Below are 23017 nucleotides of genomic sequence, written 5' to 3'. Positions count from 1 at the left end.
TCAGCTTTTTTTATTTTTTATTTTATTGGAAATACAAAATCCAAATACAACAAAATGGCATTCAACTTTACAAATTGAGTTTCACACATGGAAGGCTCAACAGGAAATTATATACAAAAATACAAAAAATATAAGTTACAAAAAACATTCAAACTAAAATAAAATTAAGAGTGAAAAAAAAAACATAAAAAAAGAAATCAATGTAAAACAGATGTCGGCTATGGCAAGTTATATGATACAAATAAATGAAACATTAAGGCAATTTTTGTTTTCATTTTAGCCAGGGCATCCGAAAATATTCTAAGTTCTTTTATAAATACAATGATGGAGGTGTTTTGAAATACCTGCATTTATGAATAAAATATTTGGCTAATACAATGATCATATTTATCAAATCGTGCAAAACAGAGCAATCTCTAGTAATTCCATATTACACATCTTGTAATGTAAAAGTCAAACCTTTAGCATCCACATTCTTTATTATCAATCAGTCTTGTACTTTCTTCCAAAATGATTGAATGGAGCTACAAGTAAAAAATCTGTTGTGTCTTCAATTATTGTTTACATAAATGGCATGGTGAATTTTCTAAATTAAATGTCAAGTGTAAAAACCTATTAGAAGGGTATATATCATTTAATATTTTAAACTGTACTTCTTTTGCCTTGGGGAGAATTGGAAATTTAAGATATGTCGTTCTAAAATATTTAACAGTATTTTTATCCAATGAATGAAATAACTTATTTCTTAACACTTGACAGGGGAAGCAAGATTGGATAATTATTTGTCTTAAATGTTAATTAGTGCAAAGTTTATTATCAATTTCAATCTCATCAATATATAATAAGGGAAGGACTGGAGTAATATTCGAATTGGATAGGGAACTTTTCATTAACATTTTTATACCTGAGAATATAACATTAATAACAGTGAAAAATTGCTTTGGATGACAAGCAAATCCATGGTTTAGAATGAAAATATTATAATCTAGAATATTGCCCCTTCCATCTATTATGTCTGTTACTGACCAAATATTTTTATTTAACCATTCTCCATAAAAAATGGATATGTTCCTATGTATAATATAGTTGTTATTCTAGATAGAGGTATTGTGGGGTGTAAAATTGTGCGCGCGCTAGTTTCCAAAACAACAAGACTTGTTGGTGGAATGCCGAAAGCTCCACTGGAGATTTAGGCAAGTTAAAGTCACATCTGAGAAGAAATCGGATGCCTCCCAGTTTGTTAAACAAGGCACGAGGAACAGTGTACCAGAAACTCTCAGTATTACTCAAAAACCTTTGAAGCCATTTAAGTTTTAACATAGTATTCTTTCTTTCAAACTCAATTCAGACCTCCTTCTTCATACGATTTGATAATATCAGATTTTTTAATATAATGAGTTGTGTCTCCAAATAAAGTGATTCATTTTTTGGTTACTTGTTTTTATGATTTCTGAGGAGGGAGTTAACGCTTGAGCAGGATAAATCAGTTTTGATAGATATTTAACCTTGGATAAAAGAATTTGTCCAAAAATTGAAATATCTCGCAATTCAGGATAGCATTAGCTTTGTGTACTTTATTTTAATTTTTTTTTTTGATGTTAATTTTTGAATCCTTGGAAATTAAAATTCCTACATTTTTCACAGTTTTTTTTACTGGGATGTTATACAGGGACAGATCTCTGTAAACGTTTTAAAGCATCAACCTTTCTCCAGTTGAAACACAGCGCAGGAGCGGCGCAGCCTGATGATGTCACGCCACGGCAAAATAAAAGTCTTTTTTGTTTCGCTTTTTTTGCCACTTACTGTTGCAGTCATGACTTATTGATACATTTCTTCCTCGTTTTCCACTTTCCACTTGCTCTCTCTCTCACAATCTCTCTGGGGGGCTTTCAGTTTAATAACTGTTAAACGATTAAACGTTTTCTGTTTATTCATAACAATTTGCTTTTGTATAATGCTATTATTATTAGCAGTATTATTTATTATCTGCATATTTATATTTGTTTTATTAAAAACAAGCTTAGATTTGCCCACCTTTCAGGTTTTAGACCATATGGGGTACAGCATGTGTATTTGGATATAACTCACTGTTTGACCACACTTCATTATTATTGTTCATTTATTCGTTTGCTGGAAATTAGAACAGAATTTAGAAATAGTTTTGAAACAAATCTTTGCGCTTAACAAACGAAATTATGTATAGGCTAATGGATGTCTCTGCGTACAAGAAGTTTCCCAATCCACGAGAGTGAAAGTAAATAATGAGCAGGCTAATATCTCATTCTCGCACTGTAGATGCTCTGTTTAACTGTTTTCTCGCTAGTGAAGCGCTTAGTTTTTCCACTTACAAAGTCCGCCATGTAAATAGCAAATGTGCTATGGTGCGACACAACTGACTCTTAAAGGGAATGGGAGATGAGGCTCTGATTGGTTTATTCTCAAAACACACCTAGAACTATTAAGAGAATTAGCTAAACCCTGTTAGACCATGGCGCAAAGCGGATTTTTCCGTCACCAAAATAGCAAGGGTGGATTCAGACACGCCCTTAATGCGTTTGCGCCCTGCGCATGGATCGTCAAAATAGAGCCTATGTCTCTCTTTCACACACACACACACACATACACACTCGCTCTCTCTCACTCACACACACTGCTGCTGCTGACTGCTCTTGCAGAGAATTGTGGGTAAATCTCTCGTCAGTCTTCAGCACAGTTTCACTGATGATCCAGGATAATAAAGCCAAAACCCAGGCCAGAGCGGCTCAGTGAATGTGGTCTGGACTGAGTGGATGAGGCTCATTGTGTCTCTATAGATGTTGTAGAAGATCAGAGTTCCTGCACTGTGATCCACAAACACTCCTATTCTACTGCTGAGCGGCTCCACTGGGAGACGAGTCTCTGTATCATTGTGTATGAAGGAGAAACTGGAAGACGACCAGAACAAACTCCAGGATTGATCACTATTTCCAAACCAAGACTCTTCACCTCCTCCCTTCCTGCTGATGCTCTTATATGACACTGATATATACACACCACGATCATCTCCACTCCAGTCAATCTCCCAGTAAGAGCGTCCACACACACTCTCTCTGCACAACACCTGAGGACAATAATCAAATCTGTCTGGATGATCAGGATACGGCTGATCCTCTCTCACACTCTTCACTTCTCTGTTCTCCTCAGACAGAATAAGTTGAGTGTGTGCTGTGTTTGGATCCAGTGTGAGGAAACACGCATCTGAACACAAGAAGAGACATATTTATAACACAACAACACTCAATAAAGCTGTGTATGTGTGGGTATGTGTTTGTGGACGTACATTTCCCTGGTCCTGCTGTAATCCTGTTCTCTCCTCCATGATCCAGACTGTAAACACACACAGATTCACATTAAAATTACTTAAACATATATAAACATCTATAAATTTAATGATTGCAACAACACTCAATAAAGCTGTGTATGTGTGGGTATGTGTTTGTGGACGTACATTTCCCTGGTCCTGCTGTAATCCTGTTCTCTCCTCCATGATCCAGACTGTAAACGCACACAGATTCACATTAAAATTACTTAAACATATATAAACATCTATAAATTTAATGATTGCTTAACAGTTCATTGCACAAACAGCACAACAAAAATTGATTAAAATTTAATTCATGCATATTTTTTGTGTTTAAAAATATTTTTAATATTATAGTAATGTTATTAAACATATGATGTATGATATTTTAAATAGACTGAGCTCAAAATGTATTTAATTATTGAAGTGTGATTTTTGCTGATGTAATTGTTAAGAGTGTTTGTAGATAGTTTTATACTGTTATTAATAATTTCACTCATGTGGTTTATTGAAGATTAAATTGAAAGACCTTTTTTAAACCCATTATGAATAAAACTACAGACTTTTTCAGGGCTAAATGCGCAGCTTAGCTTTAGTGCATGACCATGTGAAAGCTGCAGCAAAAGTTGCTGACTAGCTCTCTGCAGGTTCAGGTTTCCATTTCCATTCATTTATACTGAATTACACACTCTCCATAGACAAAATGATTGAAATACTCTACAAGCATGTTTTAACCCAATAACTCTCATAGAAAACTGAATTTCAGAAAAATAACTTTGTGTGTGTAGCCATTCAATGTAAAAGCACAAGGCCAGTGATGCTCCACATACTTGAGTTTGTCCAGTGTGTAGTTTGGATCCTCCAGTTGTTCAGAGAGCAGCTTGACTCCTGAATCTCCTGGATGATTGTAGCTCAGATCCAGCTCTCTCAGGTGTGAGGGGTTTGAAGTCAGAGCTGAAGACAGAAAACCACAGCCTTCCTCTGTCACCATACAGCCAGACAATCTACAAACACAGCAATAGTCCACATCACACAGTTGGACAATCACACATCTCTTTGTGTTGTAAAGATGCTGACTGCTGTTTCTGCTCATGTCAACAGCAGTGATGAACACACACACATCCACATCAGCAAACACACTCACACACTCAACAAGGACTCAACATCATCTGTAGAACTGTACAGAGCAAAGACATTGGTAATAAGACATTGCATAAAGCTGTAAAGTCTGTACTTTTTATTTGAGAATACTCACAATAACAATAACATTTTTGACTTTGACCTTTTTGCTTTTGTACAATAAAGAAAACATTCAGGGAGTGTATGCCATCTCACAGCACATTTCTGAAACAAATCAAAAAAATAACCAGAATCTCAGCGATTCTCGTCTCACTAACACCGAGAATATTTCTGGAGAAATTTTGAAAGCATTTTAAATGAACCACTTTAAATAGGAAACACATTTACTCTCATTTTGTAATCCATATGAAACCTAGGCAATGCACATCTGTGCTTATTATGATGATAATAATAACATAACATTGAAACACCTCAGTCATCCCAGATAAACAAATCCACATTTTACCTCAGAGAACTAAACTGAACTTCAACTCTGAAAACTGGACTGACACAGACTGACTCAATTTACTAGAACTTCTGAGCTGCTTTGACACAATCTATATTGTAAAAGGGCTAAAGAATTAAACAAGAGTTTAATTGAATGTATAAAGTGCAACAGAAAATGACCTCTTGTGGACTATGTTGTAAATGACAAACACTATTCTCCTAGTGTCTTAAATACATGATTCTACCAGGTCCATTTCAGTAAGGTCTTGAATACAGTGTGCGTTGTGCTGTGTTCACACCAGACGTGGAAGACGCGGATAAATTGTACTATTTGCGCATAAATAGATGTGTGAACATTCGAGTTTCCTTGCTTCATTTGCGCATCAAAATCTGCTTCATTCGCATGTCAAATCCACAGAACGGATTCGCGTGATGGGCAGGGCTTCTGTCTGCCGGGTGAATCTAGCTTCGTTCCTATATGTCTTACATGGATTTTCTTGAGAAAATAACTGTTTATGTGCTTTAGGAGGGCTAAAGAACAGCGTTGATTCGTTTGGAGCCATGTCTGAGTCAACTAGATCCTTTCAGAGGTGCACCAGCTCTGTGAGTTTATCAACTCCTCCAGAAACTGTACCTGGATGACGCAGGCTTTCAGTGGTGCTTCTGACTGAGCCCAGCCTAGTTTGATGAACTATTGTCGGTGTCGGCAGGAGGATTTTCCCCCGGGACACCAACAACAGGTGCTATGTCATAATCACGCCCCCACAAGAGCAAGCTCCTGATTGGTTAACACGGTGCGAATGTCTGCTGAAGTTCAGACTTTCAAACTTGATCAATTCGAAAATCAAATGCGCAAAATGCTCAATTCGTGCTGCGCCATTTGCGCCATTCGTGCCGCAGGATGTCTATGTGTCTTTGCATTGACTTAACATGTAAATAATCACTCGCGCTTCTTCCGCATCTGGTGTGAACGCAGGATTAGTGTTTGTTTTCATATTATTGTAGTAGTTTATATAAGAAGAGTGGCACGAGACTTTTAACTGTTAGTCATATATTTAAAAAGAAAAGCTTTCATTTGAAAATGAACACTTTGCAGTTTACTCAGTAATGCTTTTAAGTACATTGGGATATACACATACATCTGTATAGATATGAATACAATCACATCCTTGCAAATGTTTTGTTTCTTCTTCTGCCAATACAACGAATGGAGCTTCCACATTTGTTAGCCCAATATTTAACTATCTTTTTGTAGTCACTGTTGTGTTGAAAACCTTTTACCTCAGTGTCTCCAGTTGACAGTTTGGACTCTTCAGTCCATCAGAGAGAAGTTTCACTCCTGAATCCTGCAGGTCATTGTTACTCAGGTCCAGTTCTCTCAGGACACAGTTTGAGGATTGTAGAACTGAAGATAAACTCTCACAAGACCGGACAGTGAGATTACACATGACCAATCTGAGAAGGAAGAACATAGATTACAGTATGATTTTTTAGTTTCTGATGTAATAAAAAACAATGAGGGTAATAATATGACAAAATTATTCTACTGATATTAAATTATATTTTGTTATATAATAGTTATTTAATAAAAATGAATATTAAATCCCATCTAATAGTATTAATCATTTAGAAATTAAAGAAAACTGATTTTGTGATTCGTATTTTCAAATGACACATTTTTTTAAAATCCGAATTTCTAGACAGCAGATATCCTGTTCGTAAAAAATACAGTCTCAGGTTTTCAAGATGAAGAAGAAACTTGGGACATTCAGATAGACAATAGGTCAGATATCATCCACAGTGAAGAGTAGATGATCTCCAAGAAGTTGAACAAAATATTTTGGAGTGAGCGTGCGGCTCAGGAGTTCACCATTCCTCTGCTGGATTATAATTTGGTAATTGATTATAATTGGTAAGTGATGCTGATGCCTTTATATGTTAGGTTAGGATGTCCACCATGGGAAACACACGTCTAAGCATCTCAACAGCTTAAAGCAACATAGTTGGACTACATCATACAAAGAACGGGGAATCCATTTCCTCTTGGGAAATTTACATTACTGACTATAATTTTATAGCGACTATAAAGCTGCTTTTCCACTATAGGCGATTGAACAGTTCTCTGTGCTAAACCAGTCAGCATAGATATGGTTTCATTTTCCACTGTGCAGCTGATAATGCATTAGTCATTGCCTAGGTAATGCTTCATATGACTTTTCAGAGATCATCTACTCTACCCTGTGGATGATCTCTGAACTACTTTCTTTTTAATACTGAACTTGATTTCCTGAATTTCTTCTTCATCTAAAAAACTTGAAACCATATTTTTTACAAACAGGATATCTTCCGTCGAAAAATTCAGAACAAAACAATCTGTAGTTTGAAAATACATATCTATAAAAACCTGCCTAATAAATCAGTTGTCTTACATTTTCCTAATTTGATTGTAATGCAATAATGTGGAGCTTTTGTAAAGCTGCTTTAAAACAATAATTATTGTGAAAAGTTCCACAAAAGTGAATTGAATGAATTTTTCCAAACTAGTTCACTGGTTCACTTAGAAGATCCAGTCAAAAAGAATGATTAGTTTGTGAATCAGTCATCACTAAAACAAACAAGCAAACAACATAATTCTGTTAATTTATTCATCAATCAATCAATCAATCAAAGCTTGAGCTCAGACCTCAGTGTCCCCAGTTTACACTCTGGTTTCTTAAGTCCTTCAGAGAGAAGCTTCACTCCTGAATCCTGCAGGTCATTGTTACTCAGGTCCAGCTCTCTCAGGACACAGTTCGAGGATTGTAGGGCTGAAGACAAACTCTCACAACACTGAGCAGTGAGATTACTCATGACCAATCTGAGAAAGAAGAACACAAAAAATAAACTAAAATTATAATATATATATATATATATATATATATATATATATATATATATATATATATATATATATATAAACAAATGCATCAATCAATCAGGTGCTTGATCTCAGACCTCAGAGTCTCCAGTTTACAGTGTTGACTCTTCAGTCCATCAGAGAGCTTCTTCACTCCTGAATCCTGCAGGTCATTGTTACTCAGGTCCAGCTCTCTCAGGACACAGTTTGAGGATTGTAGATCTGAAGACAAAATCTCACAAGACCGCACAGTGAGATTACAGCACTGTAGCCTGTGTAGAGAACAAAAAGGACATTGAGAACATTGTTTTTTTTTTTGAGTGTACATTTAATTATTGAAGTCCCTATGAGAAGAGATTTCTCCAAAAAGAAAAGATTCCTTTGACTTGTCTGAATTTTTCCAATGGCAGTAAAAGCACATGGAAGCACTAGAGTCCAATTATAGTCCAATTTTCCAACCCCACCATGTTGACAGAATCAGCTAAACTCTCCATTAAATAAAGTTTTATTTATTAAAGTTTTATAATTTTGAGAGGAGCACGTGATATGATTGATCAAATCAGATATCGTTACTAGACCAATCAGATGAATTCTATCCTCCAATAAATAAGCCTATTCAACCAACCTTCCTTATCTTCGTTTTTGAAGACAGACAAGCTTCAGCAACATCTAGCTACAATTGCTACCACTTTTACTTCAGCTTCAATAACTCCTCGTCGACAACCACACTTGCTACAACTCAACTCTCCAATGGTTTCCTCATCTAACACAAACAAACAAGCCACCAACTACCTGAGCGAGAGCCCCACTCTCTCCAAATCTACAGCCGTAGATCAACTCCACACAGCCCCACAAGGAAGATTAACAGAGCCTGAAGTTCCATTAAGAGGCTGCCGGCCCACCAGCTCCTCCACCAACGTCAAAGATCACTCCCACCCGAACCATCAAACCACCTCTTACCTTCACCTGCTTCATCTTACGCCTCTGCCAGATCATCACCCAGAATCTCTACAAAAATCACTACACAAAACTCAGTCAAATTCCACAGACGCTGGAATTCAAGTCCCAAGCCGATGCAATAAATCAGCACTCCTCAAACTGTACTCCTCAATTACATCACAAACACCGCCTCCAAAGGATACCTCCAGGACAACCAGCTCACGTCAAGCACCCTATCCACCAGCCACAGTATCTCCACCTGAAAATACACATTCTGGACCGTCCGAGAACAGCCAAAAAAAAAACCTACCCCAAGTAGAACTTTATCCAGATGTCCCCTCCAAGAGACCAGGAATACCACCCCCACAATAGACAATAATCAAGAAATGGACACTCTTTCGGACAATAGCCAAGCACCCCTCCACTGGCTACCAGCCCCTCCATCAAATTCAACCCCCAGCCCTTCTCCTCCAGCCCCCTCTGCTGCTCACAACCCTCTCCAATACCAAACCTCTATGAATGACTTTACTTCTAACCCCAATGGCCAACCTCTCCCTGCCAATTTCCCACCATCTAGCTTCCCCTCCTTCTTTCCCTCTTCTTCTGTTAACCAAGCACATGCTTCCTACCCCAGCATACCATCCTTCTCACACATATTTCCCGCTCATGCCCCCTTTTACCTTGTTCACCATCACTCCCCTCCCTATGCCATGCTCTAGCTTTAGAACCACCCCCAGTCTCAAGTTCTGCAAGAAGTTTCATCTTAACAGGTGCAGACATTGATCTCATGTCACTCTTACCACCCATTACTCCTCCTACGGCTGAGCACATTAGGTTGATAGCGGCAAATTTACCATTACATTACAATCATCAGCTACCACCCAACCCCGCATGCTTTGCTGGCTGAACTCATTATGGCCTTTTCTAGATACACCAACACTATCTGTTCAGTTTTCCCCCAGAGGAGGCAAGAGCTGAACGACTATATGGCCATCATTTCTGAGCTCGTGCTCTCCTATGGGGAAACCATTTTTTACTTACCACAAGCTTTTGTGCCATCCGCATTACTCATTGGGATCAGTGTCCTTACTGGTGGGCTTTGGACACCGATCCCTACAACAAAGTATTTCTAGGTTGCCGCAATCTCTCCTGCGTGGTCTGCCGTTATAGTCTCCACCCCACTACTTCTTGTCACTTTATTATTTCTCCCCCAGTTGCAGACTCTTCTACACCCAAACCCACCAGCTACATTCACCGTCCATCAACCACTGCTATCGTTGCTTTGTTTCCTATTTCCTCCTTCCATTACAGCGATCAAAACTGTAACATTATCAGGTGCTTTCAACACCTATGCAGATTTTTACATATCTGCTAATACTGTGGCGGCGCACATGCCCATGTTGTCTGCCCAGTATACAAGTCTAAAAAAAGAAATCAAAAATTACTTATCGACTCCTGTGAACGTCTTTCAACATTCCATTGAATTATATCTTCACCCAACTTTTCTGAATATCTCATTTCAGGTCTATCCAACAGATTTCACCCTAGAGTTTCAACACTTCTTTCAAATAAAATAATCTGACTTAACCTATAATCCGCTAATGACAAACCCGAAATCGTAGATCAACTAATAAAAAAAAAAAAAAAAAAAAAAGAGACTGATAACTAATTCATGATCGATGCCTTCTCTTCCTACTGCATTAGTCCTATAAGCGTAGCCACTAGGAAAATTCATTTCATTTTCTTTTCGGCTTAGTCCCATTATTATTATGGGGTCACCACAGTGGAATGAACCACCAACTTATCCAGCACATGTTTTACGCTGCAGATGCCCTTCCAGCCGCAACCAATCTCTGGGAAACATCCATGCACACTCATACACTACGGACAATTTAGCCTTCCCAATTCACCTGTACCACATATCTTTGGACTTGTGGGGGAAACCGGAGCACCAAAAGGAAACCCACGCGAACACATGGAGAACAAGCAAACTCCACGCAGAAATGCCAACTGACCAAGCCGAGGCTCGAACCAGCGACCTTCTTGCTGTAAGGCAACAGCACTACCTACTGCTCCACTGCATCGCCCCACTAGGAAAATTTCTGGTTAAAAAAAAAAAAAACACCTCATAATCGATTTCTCTTCCCCTCACAACTCCGAAATTTCAAGTATTAACAATACCATTCAAACTGAAAATTCTTGGTATAAATCTAGATTCTAATAACTTTCAAGCTTCCTTCCCCAAAGACAAAATAAATAGAATCATTACTCTATTTATATTCTATGTAAAAATAAAATTGCTTATTCTCTTTCTCATTTTCTGTTTCAGAGATTTTGGAAGTTGGTTCCACAAGCGGAACTCCACCCAACACCTATCCTTCCCTTTTCAGAGATTATATTTCCATATATTATTTCATGCAAAACCTACACAGAACCTCCATCTACCTTATTTTACAAGTCATCGCCCCTAGAACACTCCAGTCACACAATTTCCCAACCCCCCCTAACCATTACATCATTTATTACACACCTCTACTGCAACAAGAATATTCAAGCTAACACTATTAAGAACAATTAAAGTGGAATTCCATTATTCCACGAATTAATACACTGATCCCCATCTCACTCCTTATCCAACCCCTAACCAGCATCCTTATTAAAGGCATTCAAAAAGCCCACCCTCTGGAAAGGTTGTTTCACACTACTAGCATCTCTAAACCTTATAAAGTCACAAAATTCCAACCCCTTTTCCCCCTTATTTGTAGACGAGTCCAACCGCCCAGTAACTCGTTTCTGGTTCCAAGCTTCCATTCTGACTCCTACTACTACGCCAGAAAGGTCTCTCGCAACAACAAATACAGACCCTTCAGAGGTGGTCATCTGGCACCTTCAAGACCAACATCCGCCTCAGCTAGTGCCACCTCAAAGAAGCCCAGAAAACCCTTATCAGTCGACCAGCATCTCAAGGGTGAGGGCACAACCCAGCCACATCTGTCACCCAAGGGTGAGGGCATGACCCAGCCAATTTTTTACTAGGAAAAACAAATGCTATGCAAGTCAGTTGTAGAGGTTTTCAGCTTTCTTCAAAATATCTTCTTTTATGTTCAACAGAAGAAACTTTTAGAAAGGGTTATAATCACTTGAAGGTGGTAATAATTAGTAAATTTACATTTGAGTAAACTATCCCCTAAACAACAACTGCCAATATATAAATCTGAATATTATATAAAAAACCCTCTAAAATATTAAATAATAAACAATTATTCACTGTTTCAATATTGTGAAGGTTCATTACCATGATGTGTAGTATTATTCAATTTCAGCAACTGTCTATTTCTTAAATGAAAACAAGAAGGACTTTGACTTACTGAGCTCTTTTGGAGATTTTGATGACTGCTGATAGTCTGATGAGACACTCGTCTGATCTCTGGAATTTCTGAAGCTCAAACTCCTCCAGCTCCTCCTCTGAGGTCAACAACACAAAGACCAGAGCAGACCACTGGGCAGGTGAAAGGTCAGCAGATGACAGACTTCCTCTACTGAGGTGAGACTGAATCTCTTTCAGCAGAGTTTGGTCATTCAGTTCATTCAGACAGTAGAACAGATTGATGGATCTCTCTGGAGACAGATTTCCTTCAATTTTCTGCTTGATGTATGCAATTATTTCCTCTTTGCTCTGTTCTCTGTCATCCTGCTGTGTCAACAATCCTCGTAATAGTTGTCGATTGGACTGAAATGACAGACCGAGAAGGAAGCGAAGGTAAAGGTCCAGATGTCCATTCTCACTTTTTAGAGCCTTGTCTACTGCAGTCTTCAGCAAATCAATCATACATTTATTTTTGCTTTTGTGACTAAAAATTGATTGACACGTCTTGTTGATGTCAAGAAAAAGATGCTCATAAAGTGCTGCAATGAACTCCTGAATGCTCAAGTGAAGAAAGCAGTACATGGTACCAAGAATGATCCCCGTCTCCTCCTTAAAGATCTGGGTACACATGCCTGAGTACACCGATGCCTTATAGATGTCAATGCCACAGTCTTTCAGATCGCTTTCATAGAAGACCATATTGTTTCTTTCCAGCTGCTGGAAGGCCAGTTTCCCCAGTGAAAGGATGAAGTTTTGATCCCAGGAGACATCTGGTGTGTTTTCTCCATCATACTTTCGTCTGCTCTGCTGGATCTGAAAGCAGAGAAAGTGTGTGTACATCTGTGTCAGAGTCTTGGGAGATTCCTGCAGTGTTTCAACATAGGTTCTGTGTTTCAGTTCAATTTTTCTTTTCTCCTTCAAAACATTCTGGAGAACAGTGGCTGAAATCCAGCAGAAGACTGGGATGTTGCACATAATAAAGAGACTCTTTGACTGTTTAATGTGCTCAATGATTTCTCTGGCCTGATTCTGATCTGTGAGTCTCTTTCTGAAGTACTCCTCCTTTGGGCATCATTGAATCCTCGTATCTCTGTCAGCCGGTCGATACAGTCAGCAGGAATCTTACTGGCAGCTGCTGGTCTGCTGGTGATCCAGATGAGAGCAGAAGGAAGCAGATTTCCCTTGATGAAGTTTGTCAGGAGAACATCTAGAGAGACTGCTGAAGATACATCACAACACGTCTCATTACCAGCAAAGTTCAGAGGAAGACGACATTCATCCAATCCATCAAGGATGAACAGGACTTTGAATTGTGTGCTTCTTGTAAGGTTCAGTCCTTTAGTCTCTGGGAAAAACTGAGTTATGAGGTCTTTTAAACTTTGTTTTTCTTTTTCCTTTAAGTTCATCTCTCTGAATGGAAGAGGAAATATGAAGCTAATGTCTTGATTTTCTTTTCCTTCAGCCCAATCCAGAACAAACTTTTGCACAGAGATTGATTTCCCGATGCCAGCAACTCCTTTTGTTAGGACAGTTCTGATCTGCTTGTCTTGTTCAAGTGCTTCAAACAAATGTTTGCATTCAACCTGTATCTCTAGTGACTGATGACGTCTGGAAGCAATCTGTCTTATCTCATGTTCAGTGTTGACCTGTTCACTCGCACCCTGAGTGATATAGAGATCTGTGTAGATGTTATTCAGAAGTGTGGAGTCTCCTTGCTGAGCAATTCCTTCAAACACACTTTGATATTTCTTCTTCAGGCTACATTTAAGTTGATTAATGAAGAACAGCTCATCTAAACACAGGAGCAAAGAAACAGATAGTTTTAGTCTTGACTTTTCCAGCTATATTTGTATATTTGTATACAGTCAGACAGATGGCAATGAGTCTCTTACCCTCGAGAGTATCAGCAACTTCATCTTGCTTCATCTCTCTCAGGAAAAAGAGTGTGAGATCAAGAGCTGCTTCTGTGATTCTGCTTCTGTTCTCATTAAAGTCCTTTACAAACTCTTGTCTGTTTTCTTCTAGTAAGATTTTCATAAACTTTTCCAGTTCATTCTTTAGAAATCTGATCATTTTGCTCTCAAGCTTCTATGATTGAAAAAAAGAGAAGAACCATATTTAATCAAAAATTTCATTCACACACAGTTCATCCACAGACTACCCAATAATTAAAAATACATTATAATGCTTTATACTAAGAGTCTGAATGCTTGATTCTGATTAGCTGATGAATATTCAATTTGACAAATGTCTGAAATGCAATATCTGGACAGTGGTTTTAGCTGTGGGAGCCATAGTCTGATAAACATCTAAACAAAGATAACTTGGCTGAAACAAGGCTAAATTTGGACTGTCAGTGAAACTCTAATAGACATCTAAGATTAGCTTGAAACTAGACTAGTCATCATACACATAAATGAATACATATAAAGTTGTCAACTTTGTGACTTCTTGTTATATTTAGCGACTTTTCAGTCCTTCACAGCAACAAATTCTCAAAAAAGTGACTAGTGACATCTTGCTCCTTTTTTGGTATAACTGGAGGTTTTTCAGACTCTGATGTGTGACCATTCCCGCTCTTCTCAACAAGCAGCAGATGATGCTTTGGCACTAGCCCATTTCAAAGCACTTGCAGGCAGCCCAGTCCTCATGCCACAGTTTCTCCTGCCTGCAGCCTGAGCAAATTACCCTCAAGATATACTGACTGCAAATGATTTAGCAACTTTTTCTGATTTGGGGTTGTATAAGTAACAGGCTGTGAAATATTATTTTGATTTAAAAAGCCCCTTCATTATGTTTTTTTTTTTTTTAAATGACCTTCTATGCAGCTTGTAACAGAGCTCTAAGTGAATGAAAACATCCAGCTAAGGTTTAAATCTGAAGGTGCACTGAGTTTAAAAATATAAATTCTCAACAACTGTTGTATATCCTGTTGTTATATGATCCATCTTGAGTTTAAATCTTTGGCGATTTCATTTTGATGTTGACACGAAATATTGTCATATATATAAGACGGAATTGGGAAAACTTTATCCCATGCTTGCCTTCAAACATTGATGGATGGACAAAGATTGAGGGGTGAATTGGTGCAGCGACAGCAGTAATGCGGTCGATGTATCGGTCCGTTGTGGTAAAGGAGGAGCTGAGCCGAAAGGCAAAGCTCTGGATTTACCGGTCAATCTACGTTCCCACTCTCACCTATGATTATGAGCTTTGGGCCATAACCGAAAGGACAAGATCATGAATACAAGTGGCTGGTTTCCTTTGTAGGGTGGCAGGGCGCACCCTTATAGATAGGGTGAGGAGCTTTGTCACCTGGGAGGAGCTCGGAGCCGCTTCTCCTCCAAATCGAGAGACGTCAGCTGAGGTGGCTTGGGCACCTGTTTCGGATGCCTCCTGGAAGCCTACCTAGGGAGGTGTTCCCGACATGTCCCACTGGAAAGAGGCCCTGGGGAAGACCTAGGACATGCTGGAGGGACTATATCTCTCAGCTGGCCTGGGAACGTTTTGGGATCCCCTGGACATCCCCAGACAGAGACCCCCTCTCTGTCTGGGGAGAGGGACTCTCTTCTAGGACTGCTGCCCCCGCGACCCAGCCCCAGAAAAAGTGGACAAGACAAGACAGAATAAAATGCTTTTATGTTTGAAAGCAGAGGTTCTTTAATTTGATATATAATATGGTCATATATTCTAATCCAAAAATATTCTGAGGGCTGTCAAATGTAGGTGAAAAATCATGGCAGTGGCTGGCAAATACATAAAAAGAAATGCTGGCAGGAAAAGAGTTAGTGTGTGTGAATTTGTCAGCCCTTGACATGGGCTTTGTCAGTACACAGTTCATATGGACTAGTTTCTTCTTCCCCCAGATCACAACCTTTAAGTGTGATTAAAATGGTCGCCTCATTGTTTACTAAATAATTATTTGATTGTGTTTTGTAACTTATAATCCCTCCAAACAGTTTGTATTGCATTTCTCTGGTTAACTCTTTATGGGACTATTTACATATATGCTATCTGGCATGTTGTTGCAATGGCCACCATCAGCTGTTCTTACACAGGCGTGGCGCACTCGACTTTCAAAATAGTTCAACGTTTGCCACTGTGTGGATTAAAGGCTGAATTAAACTTCTGTGTCGAGTTCCTTGTATGTAGCTGTGCATGTATACGTCTGCATTCTGTTTGTGTTGCTCTGCAATAGCACTTCCAAAATACTAGCAGGCAGTGGGGTTTCTATGGTCCTCTGTGTCAAGTTTCCCCCCAAAAATACCTGTAATGCTACCTTGTTGTCCAAGTAGTCCAAATTCGCTCAATTAGAGGTGAGAACTGGCAGACATACAACAGCTTTAATCATAAAGTAAATACAAAACAAAAGTCTCAATATCTTAGCTCCTTCATGGGACTCGACACTTGTAAACACTCGCTCTAACAGGCTTGCTGCTCTAGGCCACACACTTGTCAATGCTACCAAGATGACCAATCACAAAGCTTGCACTACGTGTCGTTGCATGTGTAGTTACGGCCATGGTGAAGGGTGTGTCACTGTGCGAATGCTGCAATTACAACAGACTCGTTCATCAGACCTTTCACCGCTTATTAGCATAACATAAAAGAAGGTTTTCACATTCGCACAAATCTAGATCTTATTTTCTCCATAAATAAACTTGTATCCAAGATACAGGGTTTGTCGGTGGTAATGATAGACTCCATGAGAGCATTAGCCCAAAGGCACATTAAAATTGGTGCAGAAAGCAATGCACCTTGTTTCATCCCTGTGATTTTAGATACGATGTGAACAGGCCTCATGTAAAGCCACAACATGCATTTTTACATCTTTCTTGGACTAATGAAAATGCATCACATGACCACTCATTTACAGTGCCAACATGAGCCTGAGCTTGTGTAAAATTGACAGATATTAAGCCCAAACACAACCAAACTTGTCAGGTCTCATTTAGTTTAGACACAGATCTTCAGCTCTAGCCTGTGGTGCTCTGTGTTCCTGAGGCACAGAGGGGGCGGTGCCACAAGGGCTTGGGCCCCTCAATGCTGCTTGCAGCTTTAATTTATTACTTCAGGGATTCAGAATCATTCAGAACATATTTTAATATGCTGAATTAATGCCAGAGAAACACTTTTTATTGTGACAGTGTTGCAAACTTATGACAAACCTAGTATTTCAAAAACGTATTTTTTATCCAAGAAAGAAATTGGTGTTAGGCGACGCAGTGGCGCAGTAGGTAGTGCTGTCACCTCATAGCAAGAATGTCGCTGGTTCGAGCCTCGGCTGGGTCAGTTGGCGTTTCTGTGTGGAGTTTGCATGTTCTCCCTGCATTCGTGTGGGTTTCCTCCGGGTGCTCCGGTTTCCCCCAGAGTCCAAAGACATGTGCTATAGGGGAATTGGGTAAGCTAAAATTGTCCGTAGTGTATGTGTGTGAATGAGTGCGTGTGGATGTTCTCCAGAGATGGGTTGCAGCTGGAAGGGCATCCGCTGCGTAAAAACGTGCTGGATAAGTTAGCGGTTTATTTTTAACTACATGATTTAAAATGTTGTTTAACTATATAGGATTTATGGAAAAATACATATTTGGAAAAAACAAACAGGCTATTGCCAGACTAGAATCAGCTATTCTGAGTAAAACTGGCTGAAATATGTAGTCTACTTTCATTAAAAATAAATAAATAAATAAAATAAATAAATAAATAAATAAATAAATAAATAAATAAATAATAATAATAATAATAATAATAATAATATATATATATATATATATATATATATATATATATATATATATATATATATATATATATATATATATATATATATATATATATATTATTATAAATAAAATATTACTTTAAATATAATTATATTTATGTCAAGAATTATTAGCCCCCCTGTTTAGTTTTTCCCCAATTTCTGTTTAACAGGCAGAAGATTTTTCAACACATTTCTAATCATAATAGCTTTAATAACTCATTTCTAATAACTGATTTATTTTATCTTTGCCATGATGACAGTAAATAATATTTGACTAGATATTTTTCAAGACACTTCTATACAGTTTAAAGTGACATTTAAAGGCTTAACTAGGTTAATTAGGTTAACTAGGCAAGTTAGGGTAATTAGGCAAGTTATTGTGTAATGATGGTTTGTTCTGTAGACTATCGAAGACAAATAGAGCTTAAAGGGGCTAATAATATTGAATATTGTTAAAAAAATTAATAACTGCTTTTATTCTAGCTGAAATAAAACAAATAAAAAAATTAGTATTATTTAAATACCACTATATTTATATATATATATATATATATATATATATATATATATATATATATATATATATATATATATATATATATATATATATATGAGCATGAGGTGACGCTGGTGATCTCATTTACTTTAATTGAATGTCAAATATTTTAATAACAGAAGCAGCACAAACAAAAGTTTTACCAACACAAACGTAGTACATAAAAACGATACTATTTGGGATGAATCTGGAGCAGTTGTGGGGGCTGAGAGACCTCAGAATGACCAAGAAAATTATTTTAATGTCTGACAAACCAAAGCAACACAAACTTTTTTTTGCAGCACAAACGATTGACACTATGTTGGAGATGTTTTAGTTGGGTGGGGGCCATCTTTTATGAATCAAAATGTGTTTTTCCCACCTGAAAGATCCTCAGGAGGTTTCCTAAAAAACTCTTGTGGTTCCTGTGAGTCTTGTCTCCTGAATCTGGTAACTCATATCCAACACTGTTAACAGATAAAACTACTGTAATAACACATTTAGAGGCAAACAAATACCGATATATCATACATACACTGAAAATAATGAATGTTCTGTAGTGCCGTTGCTGTGTCGTTATTGTGTTTCGCATCTGAAAGACTTCAAAATGTAGCTGTAGATAGAAATATTTAAGTTAATTAAATATTTGTTAATTAAATTGTGTTGATTTATTACTACACAAAACTTTTAAGCTACAATAGCTTTGATTACTTTTCAAAACTTTATCTGTATTTAGATACATTTACTAAATAGTTTTGTATATAAACATATTTTATTTTCCACAAGTGAGAAAACAATGATGTGTATATATATATATTTGTAGCACAATTAGCTCATAGAGAATTATGAATGATTAATTATTCATATTTCCCAATGAGCTCAATTAGCTTGTGCTATACCGTGTCATTTAAAAAAAATGTAAATAAATATAACTACACACACACACACACACACACACACATTTATTTACATTTTTTTTTAATTGACACGGATATATAAAGTTATGATTTACTGAAAATACTCTTTGAATAAGAAACTAAGTCTGCCTCTAGGTGTCTGTAAATGTCTTAATGAGCCACCAAATTCATCGAGTCATTTAATTAGCTCAAACAACTGATTCATTCAGGGATGGCTCTCTTTACTAAACTGTTGGTTCACATAATATGTTCAAAACAGTCCATGTGTGAAGAATAATGTAAAACACAAAATACCTGTTGACAGACGATGGTGTTTTCTCTCTGAAGTTTGGTAGATAACCATCTTTAGACCGGTCACTCTTCAGAGACGCACATGATCCTGATCTCACACTGAGGACACAAACACACCAGAGAAAACAGATTGTCACAACCTGCTGCAGCCTCTCTTATGAACACTAAAGGTGAACAGGATTTTATCTTCCTGGACTTCATTTCCCATCAGCCCCTGTGCTCCTGATTGTCTATTTGTAGCACAATTAGCTCATAGAGAATTATGAAAGATTAATTATTCATAATTCCCAATGAGCTCAATTAGCTTGTGCTATACCTTTAATCTTCACTTGTATTGCCTTTTCCTGTACCAACTGAAGTTGGTGTAAAATCACTTTTATTAGGCTAACCCACCCAATATTGAAAATTAATCATTAAAAACTTTAAAAGTGTCTAACAGATAATAATAATAGGTTAATGATATACATCTCAAATGAATGAATACTGGTGAATACTGAAACAGTCCATGTGTGAGCAGTTTTATAATGTAAAACACAAAATACCTGTTGGCAGATGATGGTGTATTCTCTCTGAAGTTTGATGGATTCCCTTTAGACCAGTCACTCTTCAGAGACACACATGATCCTGATCTCACACTGAAGACACAAACACACCAGAGGAATAAACTGCAGGACAAACTTCAGTCTCCTTTAAGAGTTTTATTAGTTTGTGTAGGAATCATGAGTAAACATGACACATATTGAGCTCTGGTAAATACACCAGATCAAGCTGTCTGTTATCTAGACTGATCTAAACACATTTCCTGAAGCTGTAAACTGAAGCTTTGTCCATCATTTGATCAGGCAATAGCAACACAAATAAGTGCATTGTTGTTGGTCTTTGTTCTTCAGAGAAAGTGTTGAAATAACGGTGTAAAAACAGAGTCAATACCTGTGTTTCTCTGAGAGAGAGTCCTTTACTCGCTCCTCTGCCATACTGCAGCTAAAACACCAGTGCAGACATTAGCAGAGCTTTGAGCACAATCAGCCGCTGACCATCACCTGGAGATGACAATATACTGAGATTAAGAACATCACACTTTATAGCAATCAATGCTGACTTCACAAACAAGACCTTACTGAAACAGAGCACATGATGAGGGAGAACACACACTGACTTTCAGCCATTTCACAGCAGATATATATATATATATATATATATATATATATATATATATATATATATATATATATATATATATATATATATATATATATATACCTGATTAACATTAATGCAGTTGGTTTAACCCCTGATCTGACACCTCAGATATTTCAGGTTTGATCATTTGATATGTATGACTGTCACAATAACTTCTGCTTTAGACAACTATTAACTTATTATTTAAATTATTTATTAACTTAGTTAGTAGTTAGTTAGTACTAAAACGTTACCAGTTAAATGCAGTTTAAGCAAAATCCCCATTCTTCCTGTATACTAAAGCTCTGCTTTCACTTTCGATTTCGCGTCTCTGTTTAAAGTTTATTTTGGGCTGAATGATGTGAAATTATCGAGTCAACCTGATATAGAAAAGTACAAACACATTGGAATAACACAATTTTGAATAACACAATTGGAATAACACAAACACAAGGAATAAAAATAACTCATTATATCGTTAAAATGACCGTGTTTGGACCGTGTTTAATCGGTGTTTGAGACTTTGAGCTTCAGGAGCAGACAGTCCTATAAATCACGCTTATAAACACGCTTATACACATATAAACCCCTTCATCATCTCCACAAATAAGCGTAATGTAGAAGTATTAAACTTACCTGCAGAAGTACAGACGCTCTTGTGCAGCAGGAACACGATGTGAGCTCTTTGACGCTTTCGGTTTGTCAACTTCTTCTTCTACAGTATCTTGGCGGTTGTCAAACTTATTTGCTGTTGCTTTACCGCCTCCTGCTGGACTGGAGTTTGGCATGGAGGGAAACGAAAAAAACAAATCTCACAATAAAACCAAGGGAAAAGTTGTATTTAAACATAAAATTAAACTGTATATTCGTTCTAACAGACCTTATCTACATATGTTGACTGTAGTTTATTTTCCAGAGTAAATGTAAGATTGTCTAATAAATACTCTTAATATTTTTCTTTCATATTAATAATCTTGACATTGTGTTATTATGGATTAAAATGTGAGCATAAGTCATGTGTGTGCTTCCCTATAAACACAGTGTCTTGTTTATTCCTGTATGTGCTATTCTGAGACGGTTATGACTATTTCCTCTATAGGATTATTCCTCATTTCTCTTCTTTTACAGATTTACCATTGGATTTTATACAGATGTCTTCCTGAGTCATTTCCCAGCAAGCATTTTTTGGTTTAAAAGACATCTATTAGACGTCTAAACATATAAGATGTCTAATAGCCGGTGAAATTTCATCAAGGCTAAATCACGGCTAAATTTGGGCTGTCAGTGAAAATCTAATAGACGTCTAACTGTAGCCCAAGATAAGACTAGACGTGATTTAGACGCCTTTTCAACGACTATTTATACATCTAATAGCCGGTGAATTTTGGTCTAGGCTAAATAATGGTTAAATTTGGGCTGTCAGTGAAAATCTAATAGATGTCTAAGTACAGCCTAAGCATAAACAAGTCATTAAAATTTCAGCTAAAGAAGGACTATGTTTATACATTTATTAAACAACAAAATACACATATTCATATAAACATTTTTGATCAACAGGTTCTCAAATACAATCCATTCAAACTGATCAAAGCGTTTATTAATAAAAGCAACATTAACAATATTAAAAACATTAAACAACACAAAATAAATATATATAAAAATGTCAAAGTTATGACAAAACAAATAAGATAAAAACAAAGATTTTTTTTCCTGTTGAACAGAAGATATTTTGAAGAAAGCTGAAAAGCTGTAAAAATATACCATGGAAGTCAATGGTTACAGGTATTCAGCTTTCTTCAAAATATCTTCAACAGAAGAAACTCAAAGGCTGTTATTTTTGCTTTATATGCACTCAAAAATATTCTTGTAGTTTAAAAAATATTCTGATCGAACAACTGAAAGCATGTGGTCTGTTTTGAGGATGTTTTAGGTATTTCTACTTTTAATTTGTACTTTGAAGACAAATCAATGTTTGGTACGACACGGATAATTAAACGTTTTTCATTTCTGGTTAAAGAAACCCTTTAAGTGTACATGAACCCAAAAAGTCCATCCAATCTATATGTGACACTCAGCAGGATCTGCAGAACTTTTACACCCACATCTGTAGGTCTGTCCCCAGGACCAGCATCCTCAGCCCAAATGATCAAGATCTCCACTGTTGTGTGTGCATTTTGAGATTCAGCCACTTTCAGTCCTGCAGAAAAAGGAGAGAAAATACTGAGA

General features: G+C 37.2%; 1 protein-coding gene and 1 pseudogene across 1 annotated transcript; one reads left to right on the top strand and one right to left on the bottom strand.

Moving 5' to 3' along the window:
• LOC130222042 (zinc finger protein 729-like) overlaps nt 1-23017 on the top strand; it is a 632497-nt pseudogene that overhangs the window by 39008 nt on the left and 570472 nt on the right.
• Nucleotides 222-21499, bottom strand: LOC130222036 (NLR family CARD domain-containing protein 3-like). The gene is given in 12 exon segments (XM_056454654.1): nt 222-3237; nt 3488-3534; nt 4171-4344; nt 7901-8074; nt 12110-13175; nt 13178-13900; nt 14001-14196; nt 18787-18871; nt 19616-19711; nt 20155-20247; nt 20543-20652; nt 21428-21499. Coding segments are annotated over 11 exon segments (3231 nt in total). The 5' UTR covers nt 20587-20652; nt 21428-21499; the 3' UTR covers nt 222-2704.

Source organism: Danio aesculapii, chromosome 4 (assembly GCF_903798145.1).
Source record: "Danio aesculapii chromosome 4, fDanAes4.1, whole genome shotgun sequence".
NCBI lineage: Eukaryota > Metazoa > Chordata > Actinopteri > Cypriniformes > Danionidae > Danio > Danio aesculapii.
The sequence above is the reverse complement of the archived record's forward strand: the minus strand, read 5'-3'. Positions and strand labels throughout refer to the sequence as shown.